We start from the raw sequence: 20,592 nt of genomic DNA, 5'->3' as shown, positions 1-20,592 counted from the left end.
TGCCTTTTCGGAATCGGGAGAGTTCCCCCGGTTTTCCTCCAGTGCGGCGGTTTTTCCCGCCTTAGGCGCCCATCCCCCGCTGGCCGCCCTCCCAGTTGTGGCCGGCCACGCTGCTTGGTCGGCTCCTTCTTGGGCTGCCCTTGAGGTGGGAGACGTTAATGGTATGGTCACCCTTGACTCGGGCGACGGTATAAAGTCGGTGAAATTAAAGCGCCATTCTTCCTGCATGGCTCCTTCGCGGAGTGTCACGGCGGACGCCATTTTAGATGCGCAGCGCGCCTCTCCCCCGCTTTTGGGAGCGCAGGTTGAGAGTGCCTCTAGGGCCGTGGCCCAGGCTGCAGAAGTGCACAGACTGGGGGGTTTCTCCCCTGAGTTTATTTTACTGCTGCATCAGGCTTTCCTTATGCAAAACGCTGCCCCTGCTCCCGTGTCTGATAAGGGTGATGAGGCTTCCATGATCAAGTGCCCTCGGGTGGCTCTCCAGGCCCTAGGGGACTCGGTCTACTCTGATGTGGATGAGGGCAGCGTATCTGAGTTCTCCCAAAGGTCCTTAGGGTATTCTGTGGAGGAGACCGATCCCCGCTCGGATGGAGCGGATGACCCCTCTGCAGCGCGGCTTTTTCGCTCAGAGGATTTGCCCAACCTGTTAGTGCAGGCCATGAGCATTCTGAAAATTTCCTGTCCAGAGGAAGGCCCTCTCTCAGCCTCAGCTGGCTCTGCCATTATGTTGGGAACTAAACGCCCGCCCAGAACCTTCCACGTTCATGAAGCCATGCAGACTTTAATTTCGGCTCAATGGGATGCTCCTGAAGCGAGCCTTAAGGTAGCCAGAGCCATGTCCCGTCTGCCTGAGGGTGAACGGGAGGCCTTTCTCTGGCCTACAGTAGACTCTTTAATCACTGCGGTGACTAAGAAGACGGCTCTGCCGGTGGAAGGTGGCACTGCCCTGAAGGACGCTCAGGACAGGAGATTGGAGGCGTCCTTAAGGTCGGCCTTTGAGGCAGCCGCCCTGAGTTTGCAAGCCTCGGTTTGCGGCTCCTATGTGGCCAGGGCATGCCTGACCGTTTTGCAGCGGGCTCCCCCCTTGGATTCTTCCTTGAGGGCAAACTGGCCGGCCCTGGAGTCGGGCCTGGCCTACTTGGCGGACTTGCTGTATGATGTCTTGAGAGCCTCGGCTAAAGGTATGGCTCAGACAGTCTCTGCCCGGCGGTGGCTGTGGCTTAAGCAGTGATCGGCTGACCATGCCTCAAAATCTTGCCTAGCCAAGTTGCCTTTTAAGGGCAAGCTGCTGTTTGGGGACAAGCTGGACAAGATCGTGACCGAGCTCGGCACATCTAAGCGCAAGAGGTTGCCGGAGGTCAGGACTCGGGCCGGCAGTGCTCGCCCTGGTCTCTCCAAGGGCCGATTTCAGGAAGCCCGTCGGTATCGCCCGGGCAAGTCGGCCTCCTCTTCCTCTTCTTCTTTCAAGCGGAACTTCTCCCCCAAGCAGCATTCCTTTCGCAGGGACCGCCGTCCCGGAGGTTCTTCCTCCAGCCCTCCCCAGGGTCTCGTACCCAATGACAGGGCCCTGGTCCATGCCCCAGAGCAGATCGGAGGATGGCTATCCTCGTTTCTGGGCGAGTGGACCAGGGTAACTTCAGATGCTTGGGTTCTGGAAGTCATCAGAGACGGCTACAAGCTAGAGTTCTGCTGGCCCCTAAGAGACGGGTTCGTAAACTCTCCCTGCAAGTCTCCAGTCAAAGCGGCGGCAGTACAGCAGACTAGACAACCTGCTCCGCCTGGACGCGTGGTTCCAGTGCCAGTAGATCAACTTGGCAAGGGACGTTACTCCATTTACTTCGTGGTACCAAAGAAGGGAGGTGCTGTGAGGCCTATCCTCGACCTCAAAGGAGTCAATCGGGCCTTAAAGATACGGCACTTCCGGATGGAGACTCTCCGCTCCGTAATAGCTGCGGTGAAAAAGGGAGAATTCCTGGCATCCCTGGACATCAAGGAAGCTTACCTACATATTCCCATCTGGCCGCCTCATCAGCGCTTTCTGCGTTTTGCAGTACTGGGCCGACACTTCCAGTTCAGAGCCATCCCGTTCGGGTTGGCAACGGCTCCGCGGACCTTCTCCAAAGTAATGGTGGTCATCGTGGCTTACCTCTGCAAGGAGGGAGTGGAAGTCCATCCCTATCTGGACGACTGGCTGATCCGAGCCCCTTCCTATGCGGAGTGCGGGAGAGCTACAGACAGGGTCATTGCTCTTCTGAGCTCCCTGGGATGGATCATCAACTGGGAGAAAAGCCAGCTGCGCCCGACTCAGTCCCTGGAGTATCTGGGAGTTCGATTCGACACCCAAGTGGGCAGAGTGTTCCTACCGGACAACCGGAGCCTCAAGCTTCGGACCCAGGTGGACCAGTTCTTAGCCTCCTCTACTCTTCGGGCTTGGGACTATGTGCAGCTGTCGGGCTCCGTGACGGCCACGATGGAGGTGGGTCCCTGGGCCAGGGCTCATATGAGACCACTACAGCACTCTCTTCTACGGCGGTGGACTCCAGTCTCGGAGGATTACTCTGTACGCCTTCCTTTGGATCCAGCGGTGCGAAAGGCGCTGAGTTGGTGGCTGAGGCCAGGCAAGCTGTCCGCAGGAATGCCTCTTACGACCCCGGAGTGGGTTGTCGTTACGACGGACGCCTGCTTGACGGGCTGGGGAGCCCACTGCCTGGGACGGACAGCGCAGGGGCTCTGGTCCTCTGCAGAGACGAAATGGTCCATCAACCTCCTGGAACTCCAAGCCATTTGGTTGGCGCTTCTAGAGTTTTTCCCAGTACTGGTGCTGAGGCCTGTGCGGGTCCTGTCGGACAATGCCACGGCTGTGGCCTATGTCAATCGCCAGGGAGGTACCAGGAGCGCCCCTCTAGCCAAGGAGGCCATGAAGCTATGCCTGTGGGCGGAAGCGAATCTGGAACAGCTGTCGGCGGCCCACATTGCGGGAGTCATGAATGTCAAGGCGGACTTTCTCAGTCGCCATACCTTGGATTCCGGAGAGTGGCAACTGTCTGCTCGGGCGGGCGTTCTTGGACATCACGAAGCGCTGGGGCCGGCCGAGCCTGGATCTGATGGCGTCCTCGGCCAATTGCCAAGTACCGCGTTTTTTCAGCAGAGGACGGGACTCTCGATCTCTGGGAGTTGATGCTCTTCTCCAGCAGTGGCCGGCGCAGGAGCTTCTCTACGTGTTCCCGCCCTGGCCCATGATGGGCAGGGTGCTAGACCGGGTGGCAAAGCATCCAGACCGGGTGATCCTGGTGGGTCCGGATTGGCCCAGACGTCCCTGGTATGTGGACTTAATCAGACTCTCGGTGGACGACCCTCTGCGGCTGCCTGCGGAGCGGGGCCTCTTGCACCAGGGTCCCGTGGTGATGGAGGATCCCTCCCTCTTTGGTCTTACGGCCTGGCTCTTGAGCGGAAGCAACTGAGGAGGAAGGGCTTCTCAGACAAGGTCATCGCCACTATGCTGAGAGCGAGGAAGCGCTCTACTTCTACCACTTACACCAGGGTTTGGCGTACCTTTGCGTCGTGGTGCAAAGCAGGCTCTGTATCGCCCTTCACTGCTCCAATATCTTCAGTGTTGGCGTTCCTGCAAGAGGGGCTGGAGAAAGGCCTGTCGCTCAGTTCGCTGAAAGTCCAGGTGGCGGCTCTAGCTTGCTTCAGGAGCCGTCTGAAGGGTGCTTCCCTGGCTTCGCAGCCAGATGTGGTGCGCTTTCTCAAAGGAGTTAATCACCTGCGCCCTCCTCTGCACTCGATAGTGCCTACATGGAATCTCAGTCTGGTGCTACGGGCCTTGCAGAAGCCGCCCTTTGAGCCCTTGCCAAGGGCATCGCTGAAGGACCTGACGTTGAAAGCGGTCTTCCTGGTGGCTATCACCTCAGCCAGAAGAGTTTCCGAGCTCCAGGCGCTCTCGTGTAGAGAGCCGTTCCTGCGATTCACTGAGGCAGGAGTGTCGATTCGCCCAGTGCCTTCCTTCCTGCCCAAGATTGTTTCTCGATTCCATGTGAATCAGCAGCTTTGCCTACCCTCCTTTCGTAGGGAGGATTACCCAGAGGAGTACCCTGCGCTCAAATACCTGGATGTTAGACGGGTCATCATCAGATACTTGGAAGTGACCAATGATTTCCGGAAGTCGGATCACCTGTTCGTGCTGTTCGCAGGCCCTCGTAAGGGCCTGCAGGCACCTAAGCCTACGGTAGCACGTTGGGTCAAGGAGACGATCGCGGCAGCTTATGTGGCGGCAGGGAAGATTCCGCCTATTCAGCTGAAGGCACACTCTACTAGAGCACAAGCAGCCTCGATGGCGGAGTCCAGATCTGTCTCCTTGGAAGAGATTTGCAGAGCGGCTACTTGGTCGTCGGCTCATACCTTCTCACGACATTACCGCTTGGATGTGGCTGCTCGGGCCGAGGCCCAGTTTGGAGCTTCAGTGTTGCGTTCAGGGATTTCTGGGTCCCGCCCTGGGTGAGTACTGCTTTGGATTGATCGGCTTGATGATAGGGAAGGTAAAATTATGTATCATACCTGATAATTTTCTTTCCCTTAATCACAGCCGATCAATCCATAGCCCCTCCCAGATATCTGTATTGTTTGTGTTCTGGTTATATTTCAGGTTCAAGTTCAGTCTGCAGTTCGTGTTCACGAGGATTTCGTGTTCAAGTTCTTCCAATTGAAGTTTCTTCGAGTTGAGACAGTTTTGTGTTACAGTGAGCTGCTGCTTCCTCTCCCCCCGTTTCGGCGGTGGCTGGATTGATAACTAAATTATGCCGGCGCTCCCTCCCGCTTCGTGCGGCTTTATGGTAGCTTTGTATCCCTCCCGCTTCAGCGGTGTTAGGGTAAGCCAGCTCCTCCGGCAGTTGCGGTAGCAGGATAAGCCAGTTCCCCCCGCGTCGGCGGGTGTGGTTTCCCGCCCACCGCCCCGGCGGTGGTGCACTGGAATATTTCCCCTCCCCCGCTTCGGCGGTGGTGAGCTGGGCAGAGTGTCCTTTTGTGGGTGTAATTCTCTAAGTGCTGAGTCCTGTGGATGTAGCTTTGATATCGACATACTGGGGAATTTCCGGCAGCACATGACCACATATAGGGAGGCAAAAGATTGCTCTCTATCTCCACCTGCTGGTAGATGGACACAACCCACCAGTCTATGGATTGATCGGCTATGATTAAGGGAAAGAAAATTATCAGGTATGGTACATAATTTTACCTTACATAGCTTCTCACTATTCCAGACCCTATGGGATACTTATGTCCATCAACCAGCAGGTGGAGATAACAGAACTGAGACATACCTCTCTTGGCATCCAGTCCAGCTCCTCAATATTTTCTGTCTTCTGCAGATGGATTGAACACACTTTTCACCCTCTGGTTCAGTTGGTCAACTGGTCTCCAGTTGGGCTTTGCAAGTGGTTTGAGTCTGCAGAATCATATCTGGAGGTCTTCAGATTCCTATCTCTGGTGCCCTGCAAATTTACTTCTTTCCTCCCTTCACCTCCCTGTGGAGCTCTTCTTTTCCAGCACAACAACCTTTAAAAAAAAAAAAGAAAAAAAAAAGCTGAAGGAAAAAGGTTTACTTTAGAGACCATGGTAAGGGTAATGATAAATCAGTCTTCTATCCCACTTTTACCTTACAGTTCTAAGCTGGTTACAATTTATAAGAAGCCAGTTTTATTTAACTGGGAAGAACGGTTAATGATAGTTTCAACAGTAGGGGAAAAATACATATTTAACTAGAATGAAGAACAGTTAATGATTCAGCATTTAGGATGGGATACATACTTCTGAAACAAAGTTTTTTTTTAATATATTTTTCGTAAAATTAATGTAAGACTGAGAAGACTGAAAAATGAATCATAGTCTATAATCTTGCCGCTTGAAAGACCAAACTTGATTCAAACAAATGTAACCTCTTTTTCCCTTTTGGTGATGGAAAAGAATAATCTACTGTACCAGTACATCTTGTTCTCAAAGTAAATATAAAATGTGGATATAAATAATCCAGTACAAGACCATATAGAAGTTAAAAAAAAAATCATGCCATCTTGAAGTGTATTCTGGCTTCAATAGGCAGCCAATGCAATGTTACATAACTAGGAGTGATACTATCAAATTTAGACAATTCAAAAAGTAGTCTAACTGCTGTATTCTGAATTGTCTGCAGTCTCCTTATTAGATTTCTATTACATCCTAAGTACACTAGATTACAATAATCCAATTGTGCGATTAAGAGAGATTGACGTAGGATTTTAACTTGATCTTGTTCAAAATAGTTGCGCACATATCGCAGCTTTTTCATCAGGAAGAAACATTTATTCACTATTGGAAAAAAAGCTGTTTTTCCATGGTTAGAGCACTATCAATAAACACGCCTAATATTTTGATAACTGTAGAAAATTCGAAGGTAACTTGATTAATGGTAATTGGTTTTGGAATATTCTCTGGATGCATATCAAAACATATAAATTTTGTCTTGTTGGTATTCAATTTTAACTTATGGGAAAACATCCAATTATTTATTAGTGACATGCATTGTTGAATTAATATGGGATCAATTGCTGGAATGGAATCAAAACTGAAAAGTGATCTGCAAAAATGTAGTGTTTGAAAATGTATTATTATGCAGCAAGAGACCTAGAGATCTTAAGAAAATATTGAAAAGCAATGGAGTCGGTGGAGAACACTGTGGGGCTCCACATGTGTTGTTCCAAGAGGAGGATAAACCATCCTTTGTTTTAACTGTGTAAAAGTGGATCAAAAAGGTCTTAAACTAGTCCTACACTTTTCCAATAATTCCAATATTTTCAAGCAGCTGCAACAAAATTCTATGATCCACTAGGTCAAATGCCGCCGAAAGATCGAATTGTAACAATATTGCATACTTCCCCTTGCTTATTAAACATTTGAGTTTGTCACTGAACTACCTACTGTTTCTGTACTGTGGAAAGATCAAAATCCCGATTAGGAGGAACACATAATCAAATTAGTTTCCAGATAGTATGTTAATTGTTGAGTAACAAGACAAGAGTATTAGTCCTGATTCTTTCTTGGCTGGGGCAAGACTTGTGAAGACTGTGAGCTTGGGGGGAGCAATTGGCAGTGGTAAGTCTGACTACAGTTTGACTCAGAACCTCTTGGAGGGCTGCAACTTCTACTCGGTGTAGGAGAGGGATCCTGACTCACCGCTTGGGACTGCTTTGTGCTGTGTTTGTGCCAGTTGGGGTAAATGGTGACTCCCATGGAGACAATTAAGCAGTTTTCTCGCTGTGAGACCCACCAGCCGGCATTGGGCATTGCACTACGTGCAAACTGGAAATCCTGCAGGATGTGGGGGAAACGGTCAGCGGCAGTACATCTTCGAATTTGGTGCAGCATCTGAATATAACGGGGCTTTGGGCTCTCTAGCAGGGCCGGTGCACATTTTGATGTGGGAGAGCATGGGAATAGGTACCATTTTGTCGGGGACGACTGGCAATGAGGAACAGCTTCTGTCTGATCATGTGCACAGCACAGCTGCCATTTTGCAACCTCAGGGACTGACAGAGCAGCTGCATCGGGATCTTTGTTTTCTATGGAGTTTATATTGCTCTTACACCAGGCCTATTTACTGAAGCAGGGCCAGTCAAGAGTTGCTGCAAGGTACTTCAGTTTCTCACCCCACTGCCTTTCCAACTCCTAAGAGATCTCATTTAGCCTCAACTGTCTACTCCTGCAGGTCTGTCTCTGCTTGTCCCTCCTTATCTGATGTGACCTTGGTCTATTCAGAGGAGCCATCATTGAAGGAGCCATTAGAGGAGGGCGAGCTCCCTCCTGAGGAGGGGGATGACCCGAAAGTACTGAGGTCCCATAAAGAGGAGCTCATTACTCTTATTTCTGAGGCATGGTCTGTGTTTTCCATTGAGGAGCCTTCTGCTTTGGCGTCAGGATTTCCATCTTCGTCTATCATGAGTGGGCTTTAAAGGTCATTCTAAGGTCTTCCCCATGCATCCATACCTTGAAGACTTGATTACAGCAGAATGGGTCTCGCTGGACATGGGACTAAGAGTGGGAAGAACCATGGCTTGCCTCTACATGTTGGTTCCAGAGGAGAAAGAGAAATTGCAGCTTCCCAGGGTGAACTCCCTTGTTATGGTAGTGACTAAGAAGACCACCTTGCTGTTGAAAGGGGGCATTGCCCTAAAAGACCTACAGGATAGGAAGCTAGAAGGTTCCCTGAACCAAGCCATTGAAGTGGCATGTTTGGGGCCTTCAAGCGACAGTGTGCAGTTCGTTTGTGGCTGGAGCAAGCCTGAAGTGGCATCAGCAGTCTGCAACACAATACAGGCGCCATAACGCCCAGCTGGAAGCAGGGTTGACCTACTTGGCAGGCACTATTTATGACGTTAGTTACAGTCTGCAATGTGTCTTTGGTTGTCACAGCATACTGGTTACGGCATTGGTCAGCGGATTCAGCATCAAAGTCAAACTGCTCTTTTTGATCAAGTGGTTATTTGGAGAAGATCTTGGTAACTTGGTGAAAAACTGGAGGAAACTGAGCCACAGTGGTTGCAGAAACATTAGCCAAAAGCCTCTGGGGCTCTCAATCTCTATTTTGAGACAACAGACTGAGTTTGTGCAGGTCTTTATCTGCCGTCATGTACTCATGTTAGTATGTACTGGCTTGGTCGTCAGCTATATGGTCAAAAGACCTGCTTTCAGGCACACCAATCATCCTTTCATGTGGGCAAGAAGTCCTCTCAGTCAACTAGAACACCCAATGCGTCCCAAGCTTCGCAATGATGCGAGGCTGGTCCATTCTTCTCTTCCTCCGGTGGGAGGATGTCTTCAGGAGTTTCGGGAGGTGTGAGCCAAAGTTACGTCAGACCAGTGGGTCTGGATATTCTTACAGAAGGTTACAAGTTGGAGTTCTCCCTCCTGGTCGCTTCTCTCTTCTTGAAGTCTCCTTGTCAAAAGCGAACCAAGGAGGTTGAGGTTCATTCCACCGTAGATTCCTTGCTGGTTATTCGGGCCATTGTTTCAGTTCCCCAGGCTAAACAGGGACAAGGTAGACACTCATCTACTTCATTGTCTCAAAGAAGGGAAGGCTCCTTTCATCCAGTCTTAGATCTCAAAGGTCTAAACCACTGGCTCCAAATGTACTGCTTTCATATGGAGACACAGTCATAGTCTTAGTTCAAGCGGGAGAATTTCTTACCGTTCTCAATCTGAAGGAGGCATACTTGCATATACCATATGGCCGCCGCATCAGAGGTTTCTATATTTTGTGGTACTTATGTATCGCTTCCAGTTCAGGCCTGTGCCCTTCTGTCTCATCACGGCACTAAGAAGGTTTACCAAGGTTAGGGTGGTGGTGGCAGTGGCCTTCCTTTGGCGCCAGTGAATCAGAATTCACCCGTATCTTGACTGGCTCATTTGTGAGTTGTCTTATTCAGACTGCTTGGCAGCATTGGACAATGTTGTCCATCTGCAGTCATTGGGTTGGGTGATCAATTTTGAGAAAAGCAGACTAACTCCAGTGCAGACACTGGAGTATTCTATGCGACACAGCAAGGGAGAGGATCTTCCTCATGGAATGCAGGAAGTCGAATTGGGTTCAACAGATTCCTCTTCTCAGTGAAGGCAGGCATGTCCAGGTTCTGGGATCAATGACTGCAGCAATGGCACATGGGCAAGGGCTCGTATGTGGCTATTAAAGGAATCTCTTCTCAGTCTCTGGTCGTTGGTGTCATAGAAATATGACCTTCATCTTCTTTGGTCACTGGTTCCCATATAGTATGCAGTGGTGATTGTTGCCCAGGAATTTGACTATTGGAGCTCCTGTTCAGATACTACAATGGGAAGTGATGACAACAAACACCAGTAAGTCGGGTTAGGGAGCTCATTACAAGTTCCAATTGGCATAGAGCACCTGGATGGAACAGGGGGTGTCGGTGATCAATAAATCACTTGGAGCTCAGGGCAGTGCGGAATGCCTTACACAACTTCACTCCCTTTCTGGCAGGGGCCCCAGTCCAAGTTTTTTTCCCACAATGCGATGGCAGTGGCTGATATCAGCTGATAGTGAACCAATAGGGATCTCCTCTTCTGGACTTGATAGTGACAAAAAGGAGTGCCAAAGTGCTCAAATTCTTCAGCTGTTGGAAAGAACTGGGCTTGATGCCCTGCCGCAGCCCAGGACAGAGTAATATGTACTGTATTTCTTCCCTCGGCCCATGATAAGCTGCGTGTTGAAAAGTATTGCATTGTACCAGGGTCGAATAGTTCTCATAGTTCTGGAGTGCCCGTGGAAGTCGTGGTACACAGACCTGATTCAGCTTCTAGGTGGGGATCCTCGCCATCTTCCACAGGTACATGACCTACTGAAGCAAGGTCTGGTACTCATGGAGGATCTGTGCACCTTTGGTCTTACTGCTTGGTCATTGAAAGTGCTTGGTTGAGATTAAAAGGTTATTCTGATTTGGTCATTGCTACCTTGCTTCAGGCTCTGAAACGCTCTACATCCATGGAGTATGTGAGGGTATGGGGGACGTTTGAGGGATGATGTTCTGAGCATGGTTTTTCTCCCTTCTCTGCTCAGATCATGCACACCCTGGTGCTTCTCCAAGCAGGCCTTCAGAAAGGATTGCTGTTGGGTTCTCCAAAAGTTCAAGTTGCAGTTTAGGCCTGTTTCAGTGGCTGACTACAGAAGATGTTTCTTGCGGCTCACCCAGATATCATTTGATTCTTGTGGAGAGTGGGCCGCCTTTGGCCTCCCTCTCGTACGCCATGTCCAGACTGGAACCTTAATTTAGTCCTTCGAGCTCTTCAGAAGCTTCCTTTTGAGCCATTCTGGAAGGCTTACATTAAAGACAGCATTCTTGGTGGTGGTTGCATCTGCATGTAAGATTTCAGAGCTTCAGGCTTTCTCTTGTCAGGATCCCTTTCTCTGCTTTTTGGAAGGAGTTCTCTCCCTGCTGACAGTTTCTACTTTCTTCCGAAAGTGGTATCAGCATTTCATTTCAACCAATCTGTGGAGCTTCTGTCCTTTCATAAAGAGGACGAAGAGACTCTGTATTCTTACTTGAAGCCTCTCAATGTACGTAGAATCTTCATTAGATATCTGGAAGTCACAAATGAGTTTCACAAATTGGACAGTCTGTTTGCTTTTTGGTAAGCAGAGGCTTGGCCCTTATGACTTCCAAGCCCACATTTACTAGATGGATGAAATATTGCGTCAGCTTATGCTTCCAGGGAAGTGGTCTCATTCTGCATCCTGGGTAGAGACTACCCTTTGTCTCTGGATGTTTGCAAGGCAGCTACGTGGTAGACGCTGCATACCTTTTGTCAGGCAGTATAGGGTGGACGTTGCAGCATGCTTGGAAGTCAGTTTTTGGGCTTCGATCCTCAAGGCAGCAGCGCTGCCAGGATCCCACCCACTCTAGGAATTGCTTTTAAACATCCCACAGGTTCTGGAATAGTGGGAGACGACATAATGGAAGGAGAAATTAGGTCTTACTGATCATTTTCTTTCCATTAGTCCTTCCCATTATTCCAGAGGTCCACCTAAGGTCTCTGAGATGTTTAGTCAGTGTGATGTAATGGGTCAAATAACGACTATCACATTGTATGGTGCTTCCTGCATACCTTTTGTTCTCTACAAGTGTCCAGTGATGAGAGAGTTCCACATATATTTGCTCATCTGGTTAGTGTTAGGTTAGCAAGTTGTTTAAGATGATTGTGTTTATTTAAGTTTATCCTTACTTCTTTCTACATAAATACTGAAGAGTTGGACTGGATGCCAAGAGAGATATCTCAACTCGGCTTTCAGTTTTCTATCTCCACCTGCTGGTTGATGGGACACAACTATCCCACAGGTTTTGGAATAGTGGGAAGGACTAATGGAAAGAAAATTATCAGGTAAGACCTAATTTGTCCATATATTTTTTTTTCTGTGTTGTGAGTTCATTTAATCCCTGAGAAGATATTGGTATTGAAATATTCTTGATTGTTATCCTGCTTTTTCATTCTGTCTCTACGGAGGACCAGAGTATATCAGAGGGGCACAGTTTTTAACAACGAAGGTGGTCTCTCGAAGGCAGATAGAACTGTATAGATCTAATTTGTTTGTTTCTGTTAGAATCTGCTCGATTCAAAGTCTCTGAAGCTCATAGTCAGCCTGACACTGCACGATCGGACCACAAAATCCCTCCTACACCTCCACAAGAAGAAGAAACCCCCCAGCATCAGCGCACAGTTTCAGGTAAAATGCCTTTTTGCGAGACCTCTGCATTAAGTAGGGTGAGCTCAGTGTGAGATCCCGGAGGGTTCACAGCAGTGGGGGCCACTTTCATTGTATCATCTTTAACGGGGCAGTGAGTTGAATGTAATAGTCCCCTGCCACAGTTGGCATAAGTGTTTTGTTTGTCTAGCAGGAATTGTAAACACTATCTTGTAGCTCTATGGAAGATTACAGGTAACATTCAGAGTGGCAGGAAGTGGTGTTAATGTCTCAGTAAGAGGCAACCGTAAAAGGGAAGGGGTCCAGGGTGCTGTTCTTATGGATCCATTGCTGAATTAGGGTCATCTTTTTTTTTTTAACTGCTTCTCCTGAGTCACAGCATATTCAAAGTGGTGTACAGTGCATAAAATTATCCTAGCCTGTGGCTTTCATAACCCAAAATACTCTTCTGTTTATCTGTAATGTATAGGTACAGCTGTATTTCAGCTTATTGATGGATACATATAAAGGCCGATATTCAGACCGCAGGAGGTAGCCGGGCTGCCTCCCACAGTCAGCACTGAGCCTGGATATTCAAAGCCAGGCCATTTCCGGTGACCAGCATTGAATATCTGGTTTATTTTTGGCCAGTTTGAAGTTAACCAGCCAAGCTGATATTCAGTACTGGCCGGTTAAGTTTGAACCGGCCAAAGATATACCAGCTATTGACTCGGCCGTATTTGTCTGCCAAACTTAGCCAGCAACGGACTGAAAATCGGCGGATAGCTGGTTATATCATGCAATATAACCAGCTATCCACTATGCGCTAATAGGCAATATTCAGCGGGAGACAGCTGGCTATCTCCCGCTGAGTATCGTCACATAGCTAGCTAAGTACCATTTAACCAACCAAGTACCGTTCCTGGCTGGTTAAATGGTTTGGAATATCGGCTGGATAATCTTTTGTTTTACAAGGACTTTTTACCCTGATGATGCAATAAAGTATTTTTACATTTGAAAAAAAAATCTGCAAAGTATTTTTTGTTTTGTGGAAGAAATTCTGGGGTGCATGGGGAAGGGCCAAGTAACTACCTGTATGGAGCGATTTACCTTGCTGGGTTTTTTTCCCCTCTTCAGTTTAAAATTGCAGCAGGGATTCTTTTTTTCTTAATTGAACACTTGATTTTAATCTCTCGGCCCATGAACTGAAAGTCTGAATTATATTTCATTCTTCTTTAATACTGATTCAGATCTGTGCTACTAGCGAGCATCCAGTGCAGGGAACACAAAAAATAGGCCAGAAAGAGTGCCTGGTTCCTAACCTAAAGGGCTTATTTTAGAACAAAAGGGTGATAGCAACACATCAACACATTTTCAGCAGGGCTGTATGTTTTTACACCGATCTGTAACCCTTCAGATCACGAGATCTGAGAGTGGAGGATGGTGTAAAGAAAGCCAGCAGGAATCTGATGGCAGTTTTCTTCTGTTCCAGGCATCTCTCAATAAGCTACTGGAGACTCTTGGAAAGGCTGAACCCTTTTTTATCCGCTGCATTCGCTCCAATGCAGAGAAGGTAAGCAAGATTAGAGCCTGGCAGTGAGGAATACATTCAGGTGCCAATACAGCTTTTATTGTTTTTTATTTTTTACTCTAATCTGCACAGAAATGCCCCATAAAGTCATCGTCCTGTTATTTCACAAGTGTAGTTGGTTCAGCTGAGAGGTGTAAGGGAAATAATGTAACTTATGGTCGCACCTAGGGTGGACAGACTCTCTTGACCATCGCAAAACCTATTGTTTCCTTCACATCATTGCCAATTTGTCTGGGGCATGGTGTAATAAAAATGTTATCAATGGCATGACTGCAGTGATCCCCCCCCCCCCCCCCCCCCAAAAAAAAAAAAAAAATTGTATCTTTAACTTGTGCTGCCTTTCTCATTACCCTTCCTCTGACTGTTACAAAGGACTGATGACATTTTAGAAAAGCAACCTTCAGCATCTTTTAGAAGATATGTTCTTCCACAACTAGGTCCACTGACTGCTCTAATCCTCTCTGTACTCAAGAAGGTCTGGTAAACTAGTTTTGTTAAAACTGGAAGAAAAGTCTGCTGGAACCGTGTCCTTTTTCTACTGTTTGTTGGTTAATGGGCTTATTTTCTTGTCCTTGTCCAAGATGGAGCTCTGTTTCGATGAGGCTTTGGTTTTGCAGCAGTTGCGTTATACTGGGATGTTGGAGACGGTGAGAATCCGGAGGTCCGGCTACAGTGCCAAATATACTTTCCAGGTATGGTGACAGGTGCATTTTAGGGCAGAACATTTGGTTAGTGCTTCATCCTTGAACCTGAAGATTGCAGTCAGTATGAAAGAATAGCATTTCCAGCTGATACAGTAAAATACCACAGGGACCTTTTTATAAGGCCATCCTGCAGCAAATATTTTGGGTGCCAAAGTTAAGTAAGCAGCTTCCTTGTACCCCCTGGATGCAGCCATGTTCTGAACAACATGGATCTGAAATTGCATGGAATGGCACTTGATTGGTCCATGCAGTGTGCATTGTGACATCACAAACCATTTATGAACAGATTAGATCTCATGAGCTTGAGATCTGTGGCATTGGCCAGCATGGCTGCTCCTAGGAGTTCAGGAGAATTATAAGGTAGATGTTTTTAATCTTAAATCTTGAAAAATTACTGGGGTACGCTGTTTTTTAATCTTGTTTTTATTGACATTTTAATGGCTTGTTCAAACTACACAGCTTCTGAATATAAGCATTGTACAACATTAATTTCTAAAATACCTTTTCCAAGAGAAACTAACTATACCACCAGTGATATATTTGAACTACTCCTTCCCTCCTAAACTACCATTCCTCCTTGTCCCCTCTCCCCATTCCAACCCCACCCATCTCTTTTTCGTTTAGATTCATACTAGGGTGCCATTTTAAATTTATGCAGAGTGAGCATTACAGGACGTCAGAATATGCCAGTGGGATTAGCTGTCTTTTTTTAGTAGTTGAAACAGAGAAAATTGGATGATTCTGAATATATTCTGGAGGGGTAGTAGAGAAGGATGCATGAGGTGAAGCATGGGAGTTGAGAACCTGCTAGTATGGATATGACCCCTGTGAAAAGATCTGGATTTGGAGTCATTTCTGCAGAGACTGGGGTTTGAGATTTTTTTTTTTTTTTGGAGGGGGAAACCTGGATTCAATGGAGAATTTGGGGGATCAAAAAGTTGAGGGGAGGGTCACGTCCCATGTCTGCTAAGAGCTTTACCTCCAGCCTAAACCCCTGGGGTGGTGGTTGTGTTTGTTTCACAGCTGAGCCCTTATTCTCAACTGGTTTTGGTTTTGTCTGCTCTTTAGGATTTCATGGATCAGTTTCAAGTGTTGCTGCCCAAGAACGCCAAACCCACAAAGGATGTTATATCTGCTTTACTTGGTAAAATGGAGCTGGACAGGAAAAACTACCAGATTGGGAAGACCAAGGTGTGTTTTAGAACAATATTTTGTGATAAATCACTTCCTTCATGTGACTGCTCTTTCTTTGAAAAAAGGCCATCTTTTCTTCTCAGGAAACTACCCATTTTACCTGAATGTAATTCACTTTGAGCTATAACTTAAAAAAAATGTGTGAGCTAAATCTAAAATCCCTTCCCCTTCCCCTGTTCAGTACACGCGTCCTCAGTCATATGTGAAGCAGTTTTGACATCTGGTGGCCATCATGGAGATTGCAGCCACATTTTCTCTGAATTGCATTTTCCTTCAGAGGCATGGTTAGAGTTACCCCTTTCTTGCTTCTGTGTGTTTGCCAGGGCTTATCCCACAAACTAGTTCAAGACTTTTGGTAAGAATTTTTACCTTATGCCGTGTAAGAGACCTAGATTAAATATCTGAGCCTGGTTTCTCCACCTTAGGCCAGATGGGGCTGACAATCAGGGCCGGTCTTAGCACGTGCGGGGCCCTATGCAGACCAATTTGGTGGGGCCCCATCATAGCCCCGCCCCATCATAGCCCCGCCCCCACTCCAGCTCCACCCCATTGATGATAATATTCAATTTTTAGAAATTTTTTTTTAATGAAATTTCAAATAAAGACAAATGAAGCTAAACTTGTACAGAAAAACTGATTGCAATAATAAGCACAATGCTATCATGACCCCCCCCCCCCCCCCCCGAAATTATTCAGTTCAAGTCCACTACAATTAGTTCCAATTCTCATAACCCCGAGGGTGGGGGGGGGGGGGTCAGAGGGTCAGAGGTGCGGACACACAATCTCTCCACTGCAAAACTCTATACACAAACTTGTGCAAAAACACACTCATAACCTTACCAAACCATAACAGCACTAATTCCATGGACAGGACGAGAACAACCTTATGCGTGGAAAGGCAGAACTGTAATTACACCAGGCTCTAAAACACCAATACACTACCTCATGAAAAAAAACAAAAAGGGCTGCAAATGCTACACGCTAGCAGGATACTGCACCTTGATCACACATGACACAACAGATATGAAAGCAAAATACGGAACTGAAAAGTTACTTCAAGAAATCAGACTCAGCATGCAGCAATTCTAGAAAAATTGAAACTTGCATGCAAAATATCACAGATGCACATTTCCAAAAGCTGACATATTCCAATTAATAAATTCTGAATAAAATACTTTTTTCCTACCTTTGTTGTCTGATCATTTGTTTTTTTCTATTCGCTTTGGTCCCAGTGTTTTCTGTTTTATGCAGTGTCTTCTTTCCATTTGATATTTTTTCTCTCACCATGTCCACCATCCTCCTGTGTCCTTATGTGTCCTGTCTACCATCTGTAGCCCTGTCCCTATCCTTTCTCCAGTTTCAGCATCTGCCTTCAAAGTGTTCCGATCCAGCCCTTAAATTCAGCAGTTTCCCCTCCATGCATATCCAGCATTTCTCCTCACTCCCCTCCTTCCATGTACATCTACTTTCCTCCCCTCCCCTACATCCATGTCCAGCATTTCTCCTATACCCCTTCCCCTCCATCCATGTGCATCTCCTTCCTTTGTCTTTCCTTCCCTCCATTCCTGCCCAACATTTCTCCTCTCTCCCCTACTCCATGTCCAGCAATTTCTCCTCTCTCCCTGGGCCCTGCCCTCCCATCCATGCTCCTCTGTCCCCTGCCCCCTCCATTCATCCCTATCCAGCAATTCCCCTCTCTCCCTGAGCCCTGCCCTCCCATCCATGCTCCTCTCTGTCCCCTGCCCCCTCCATTCATCCCTATCCAGCAATTCCCCTCTCTCCATGAGCCCTGCCCTCCCCTCCCATCCATGCTCCTCTCTGGCCCCTGCCCCCTCCATTCATCATCCTTATCCAGCAATTCCCCTCTCTCCCTGAGCCCTGCCCACCCATCCATGCTCCTCTCTGTCCCCTGCCCCCTCCATTCATCATCCCTATCCAGCAATTCCCCTCTCTCCCTGAGCCCTGCCATCCATGCCCAGGTCCTCTCTCCCTTGCCCTCCCGCTCCCATGTTCAACTGCCTGCCTGTCTGCCCTGGTGCCCTTTTCTTCTCCCCCCAACCAAGGATTTTTCTTTTAAATTTACCCTCCGTCGCCGGCATCCCACAGCAGCGTGCATCACTGAAAGCGCTCCTCCCCTCCCGAGTCCCCCCGACGTCTCTAGCAGAACGCAGAAGCTCTTCCTGATTTGTTCATTCTCAGTGTCCCGCCCTCGAGGGCGGGACATTGAGAATGAACGAATCAGGAAGAGCTTCTGCGTTCTGCTAGAGACGTCGGGGGGACTCGGGAGGGGAGGAGCGCTTTCAGTGACGCTCGCAGGACGCTGCTGTGGGATTCCAGCAATGGAGGGTAAATTTAAAAGAAAAATCCTTGGTTGGGGGGAGAAGAAGAGGGCGCCAGGGCGGACAGTGGCGGTAAGCATGGCACGACGGCGCTCTCCAGCCATGCTTACCGTCCGTGTCGGAGTCGGACCGGCCCTGGGAAGAAGCTGACTGAGGCACGACGCGCGGGGCCCCCCTAAGCACGGGGCCCTATGCGGCCGCCTCGGCCTAAAACCGGCCCTGCTGACAATGCAGCAGGGGCTCTAGGCTGTAGATTCTAGAGGGGTCCTATGGTATATGAATCCTGACACCAAGATTAACCCAGGTGGGAAAGTGTTAAAAGCAAAATTGGGGGAGGGAATCAAGGTTTCTACCAGTGAAATCTTGTGGCACTATCTGCCTAGTAGATGTGAGGAGCAAAAGGGGAAACTGCCAGGCTGGACCATAAACAAAAACCATCAGGTAACAACTTTTCCCTCTTATCATTCAGGTGTTTATGAAAGAGACAGAAAGGCAGAAGCTGCAGGACACGCTACATAAAGAGGTTATTCACAAGATTATACTGCTTCAGAGCTGGTTCAGGATGGTCATGGAGCGGAAACAGTTTATACGGATGAAACAGGCAGCCATCACCATCCAAGTGAGTTCAACAGATTTTACCCACTGTCTGTCCTTTGGACCCTTTCTAAATAGAGATTAGGGTTCTGTTCCCTACTCTGGGTGGCTGACGAGGATGACTATGATGAATCCACAGCTGTAGGAAGCGAGATGAATAGGCGGCACCTGGTGCTTGGCAGTGTTGATTTTAATGGAGCTGGATAATGCTGTCTTGTACCAATATGGCAACTGTTTGTAAATAAGGACTTTTTTAATCAGCTCAGTTAATTCCCTCATCCTGCTTCTACACTGTCACCATAGGCTCTGCTTAATGGCAGCCCATCTCCCCAGTGCCTGTCCCAAGCCTGCTTGTGTCAGGAACAGGCAGTGGCTTCATTCTTTGGCCTATAAGGGATGGAGAAAGTCCACATGAGGGAGGTGGAGAGAGAGTCTGAGCTGGTAAAATGTAAGGAAAGGGGCCTTGCAGAGCGAGAAATAAATACTCTCTGAACATCCTAATAATAATAACAATTAAACATCACAAAGACGTAACAAAATTGATGTCCCAAACTGGTTCCATAAAAGAGCTCTACAAAATTATTTTCTCCATTTTGAGTTCTCTCCTGAATCATAATAAAAAAAAATCGTACTAAAAACCTAATCAATTTGACAAAGCGTTTAAACTTTCTTCCTAGCACTTAGGAAGTTTCAGTCCTTCCTAATTTCAAATAGTAATTGGTTCCAAAAAACCAGTTCAACCAGCGAGAAAATACGAGACAACCAATTAAACTCTAGAGAATGAAAGGCAAGCCAAGAAATCTTGAGTGCTAGAATGCAGGCTGTAACTAAGCACATCCTCCTGTAATACAATTGGCAATCTATTCAAACAACTCTTAAATTGAACCTGAAATTTTTCAGGAAACCAGTGTAGTTGAGGTAGTAGTACTAGACGTATGCAGTGCTGCAAATGATGGTAAATATTCAGGTAGGAAGAGCTTACTCTTTTCCTTGGCTGAGTCAGGGGGATGTAAACTCCCTAATTTTACAGAATGAGGCAAGAAAAAAAATTAAACCCACTTTGTTGTTACTATCTACGTTTATGCGCCGAGTGGAATGAGATTATCTTTAAACATGGTAAAGTTACAGACTTTTTAGCTTGACTACCCAGTGATTTTCGTGCATTCAAAAATGTTTGAACTGTAGAATTACCATATTTGGGGGAAAAAAAATAAAAGAGGAGAAAGAGGTACCAGCTTATTGTTAATGATGTCACAGTGACGTAGACTTTTGTCTGTGGAGCAATGTTGGAGGCCTATCACAAGCTCCACCCAAAGCTTCAAACAATCGCCAAAATCAAGGAAGCACTGCAAATGATCTTGGACAGCCTGCCACAGGGAGCCCTGGGGTGGACACTCTGAGCATTCACAGTGGCTGTGAAATTCTGACACTGTTAATTGTATCATTTGAATGATATTATTTTACGGTGTTTTAGCTCGAACATTTTTAACATGCAAAAATTGCTAGGTAGTAACGCTAAAATGTTGGCAACATCAACTTAGCTTAAGATAATTAAATGTTGTTTAATAGTAATATATAAGTATTATTAAATAAGTACAGTGGGGGAAATAAGTATTTGATCCCTTGCTGATTTTGTAAGTTTGCCCACTGACAAAGACATGAGCAGCCCATAATTGAAGGGTAGGTTATTGGTAACAGTGAGAGATAGCACATCACAAATTAAATCCGGAAAATCACATTGTGGAAAGTATATGAATTTATTTGCATTCTGCAGAGGGAAATAAGTATTTAATCCCTCTGGCAAACAAGACCTAATACTTGGTGGCAAAACCCTTGTTGGCAAGCACAGCGGTCAGACGTCTTCTGTAGTTGATGACGAGGTTTGCACACATGTCAGGAGGAATTTTGGTCCACTCCTCTTTGCAGATCATCTCTAAATCATTAAGAGTT

At 47.2% G+C, this 20,592-nt stretch overlaps 1 protein-coding gene across 1 annotated transcript in view; it reads left to right on the top strand.

Moving 5' to 3' along the window:
• Positions 1-20,592, top strand: part of MYO9B (myosin IXB) — a 288,631-nt gene that overhangs the window by 191,743 nt on the left and 76,296 nt on the right. The window contains exons 18-22 of the mRNA XM_030219714.1: positions 12,140-12,262; positions 13,713-13,793; positions 14,393-14,503; positions 15,584-15,706; positions 18,518-18,667. Coding sequence (XP_030075574.1) covers positions 12,140-12,262; positions 13,713-13,793; positions 14,393-14,503; positions 15,584-15,706; positions 18,518-18,667 — 588 coding nt within the window. The remainder of the gene's footprint in view (positions 1-12,139; positions 12,263-13,712; positions 13,794-14,392; positions 14,504-15,583; positions 15,707-18,517; positions 18,668-20,592) is intronic.

This window comes from Microcaecilia unicolor, chromosome 11 (assembly GCF_901765095.1).
Source record: "Microcaecilia unicolor chromosome 11, aMicUni1.1, whole genome shotgun sequence".
NCBI lineage: Eukaryota > Metazoa > Chordata > Amphibia > Gymnophiona > Siphonopidae > Microcaecilia > Microcaecilia unicolor.
This window is presented reverse-complemented; position numbering and strand designations above follow the sequence as displayed.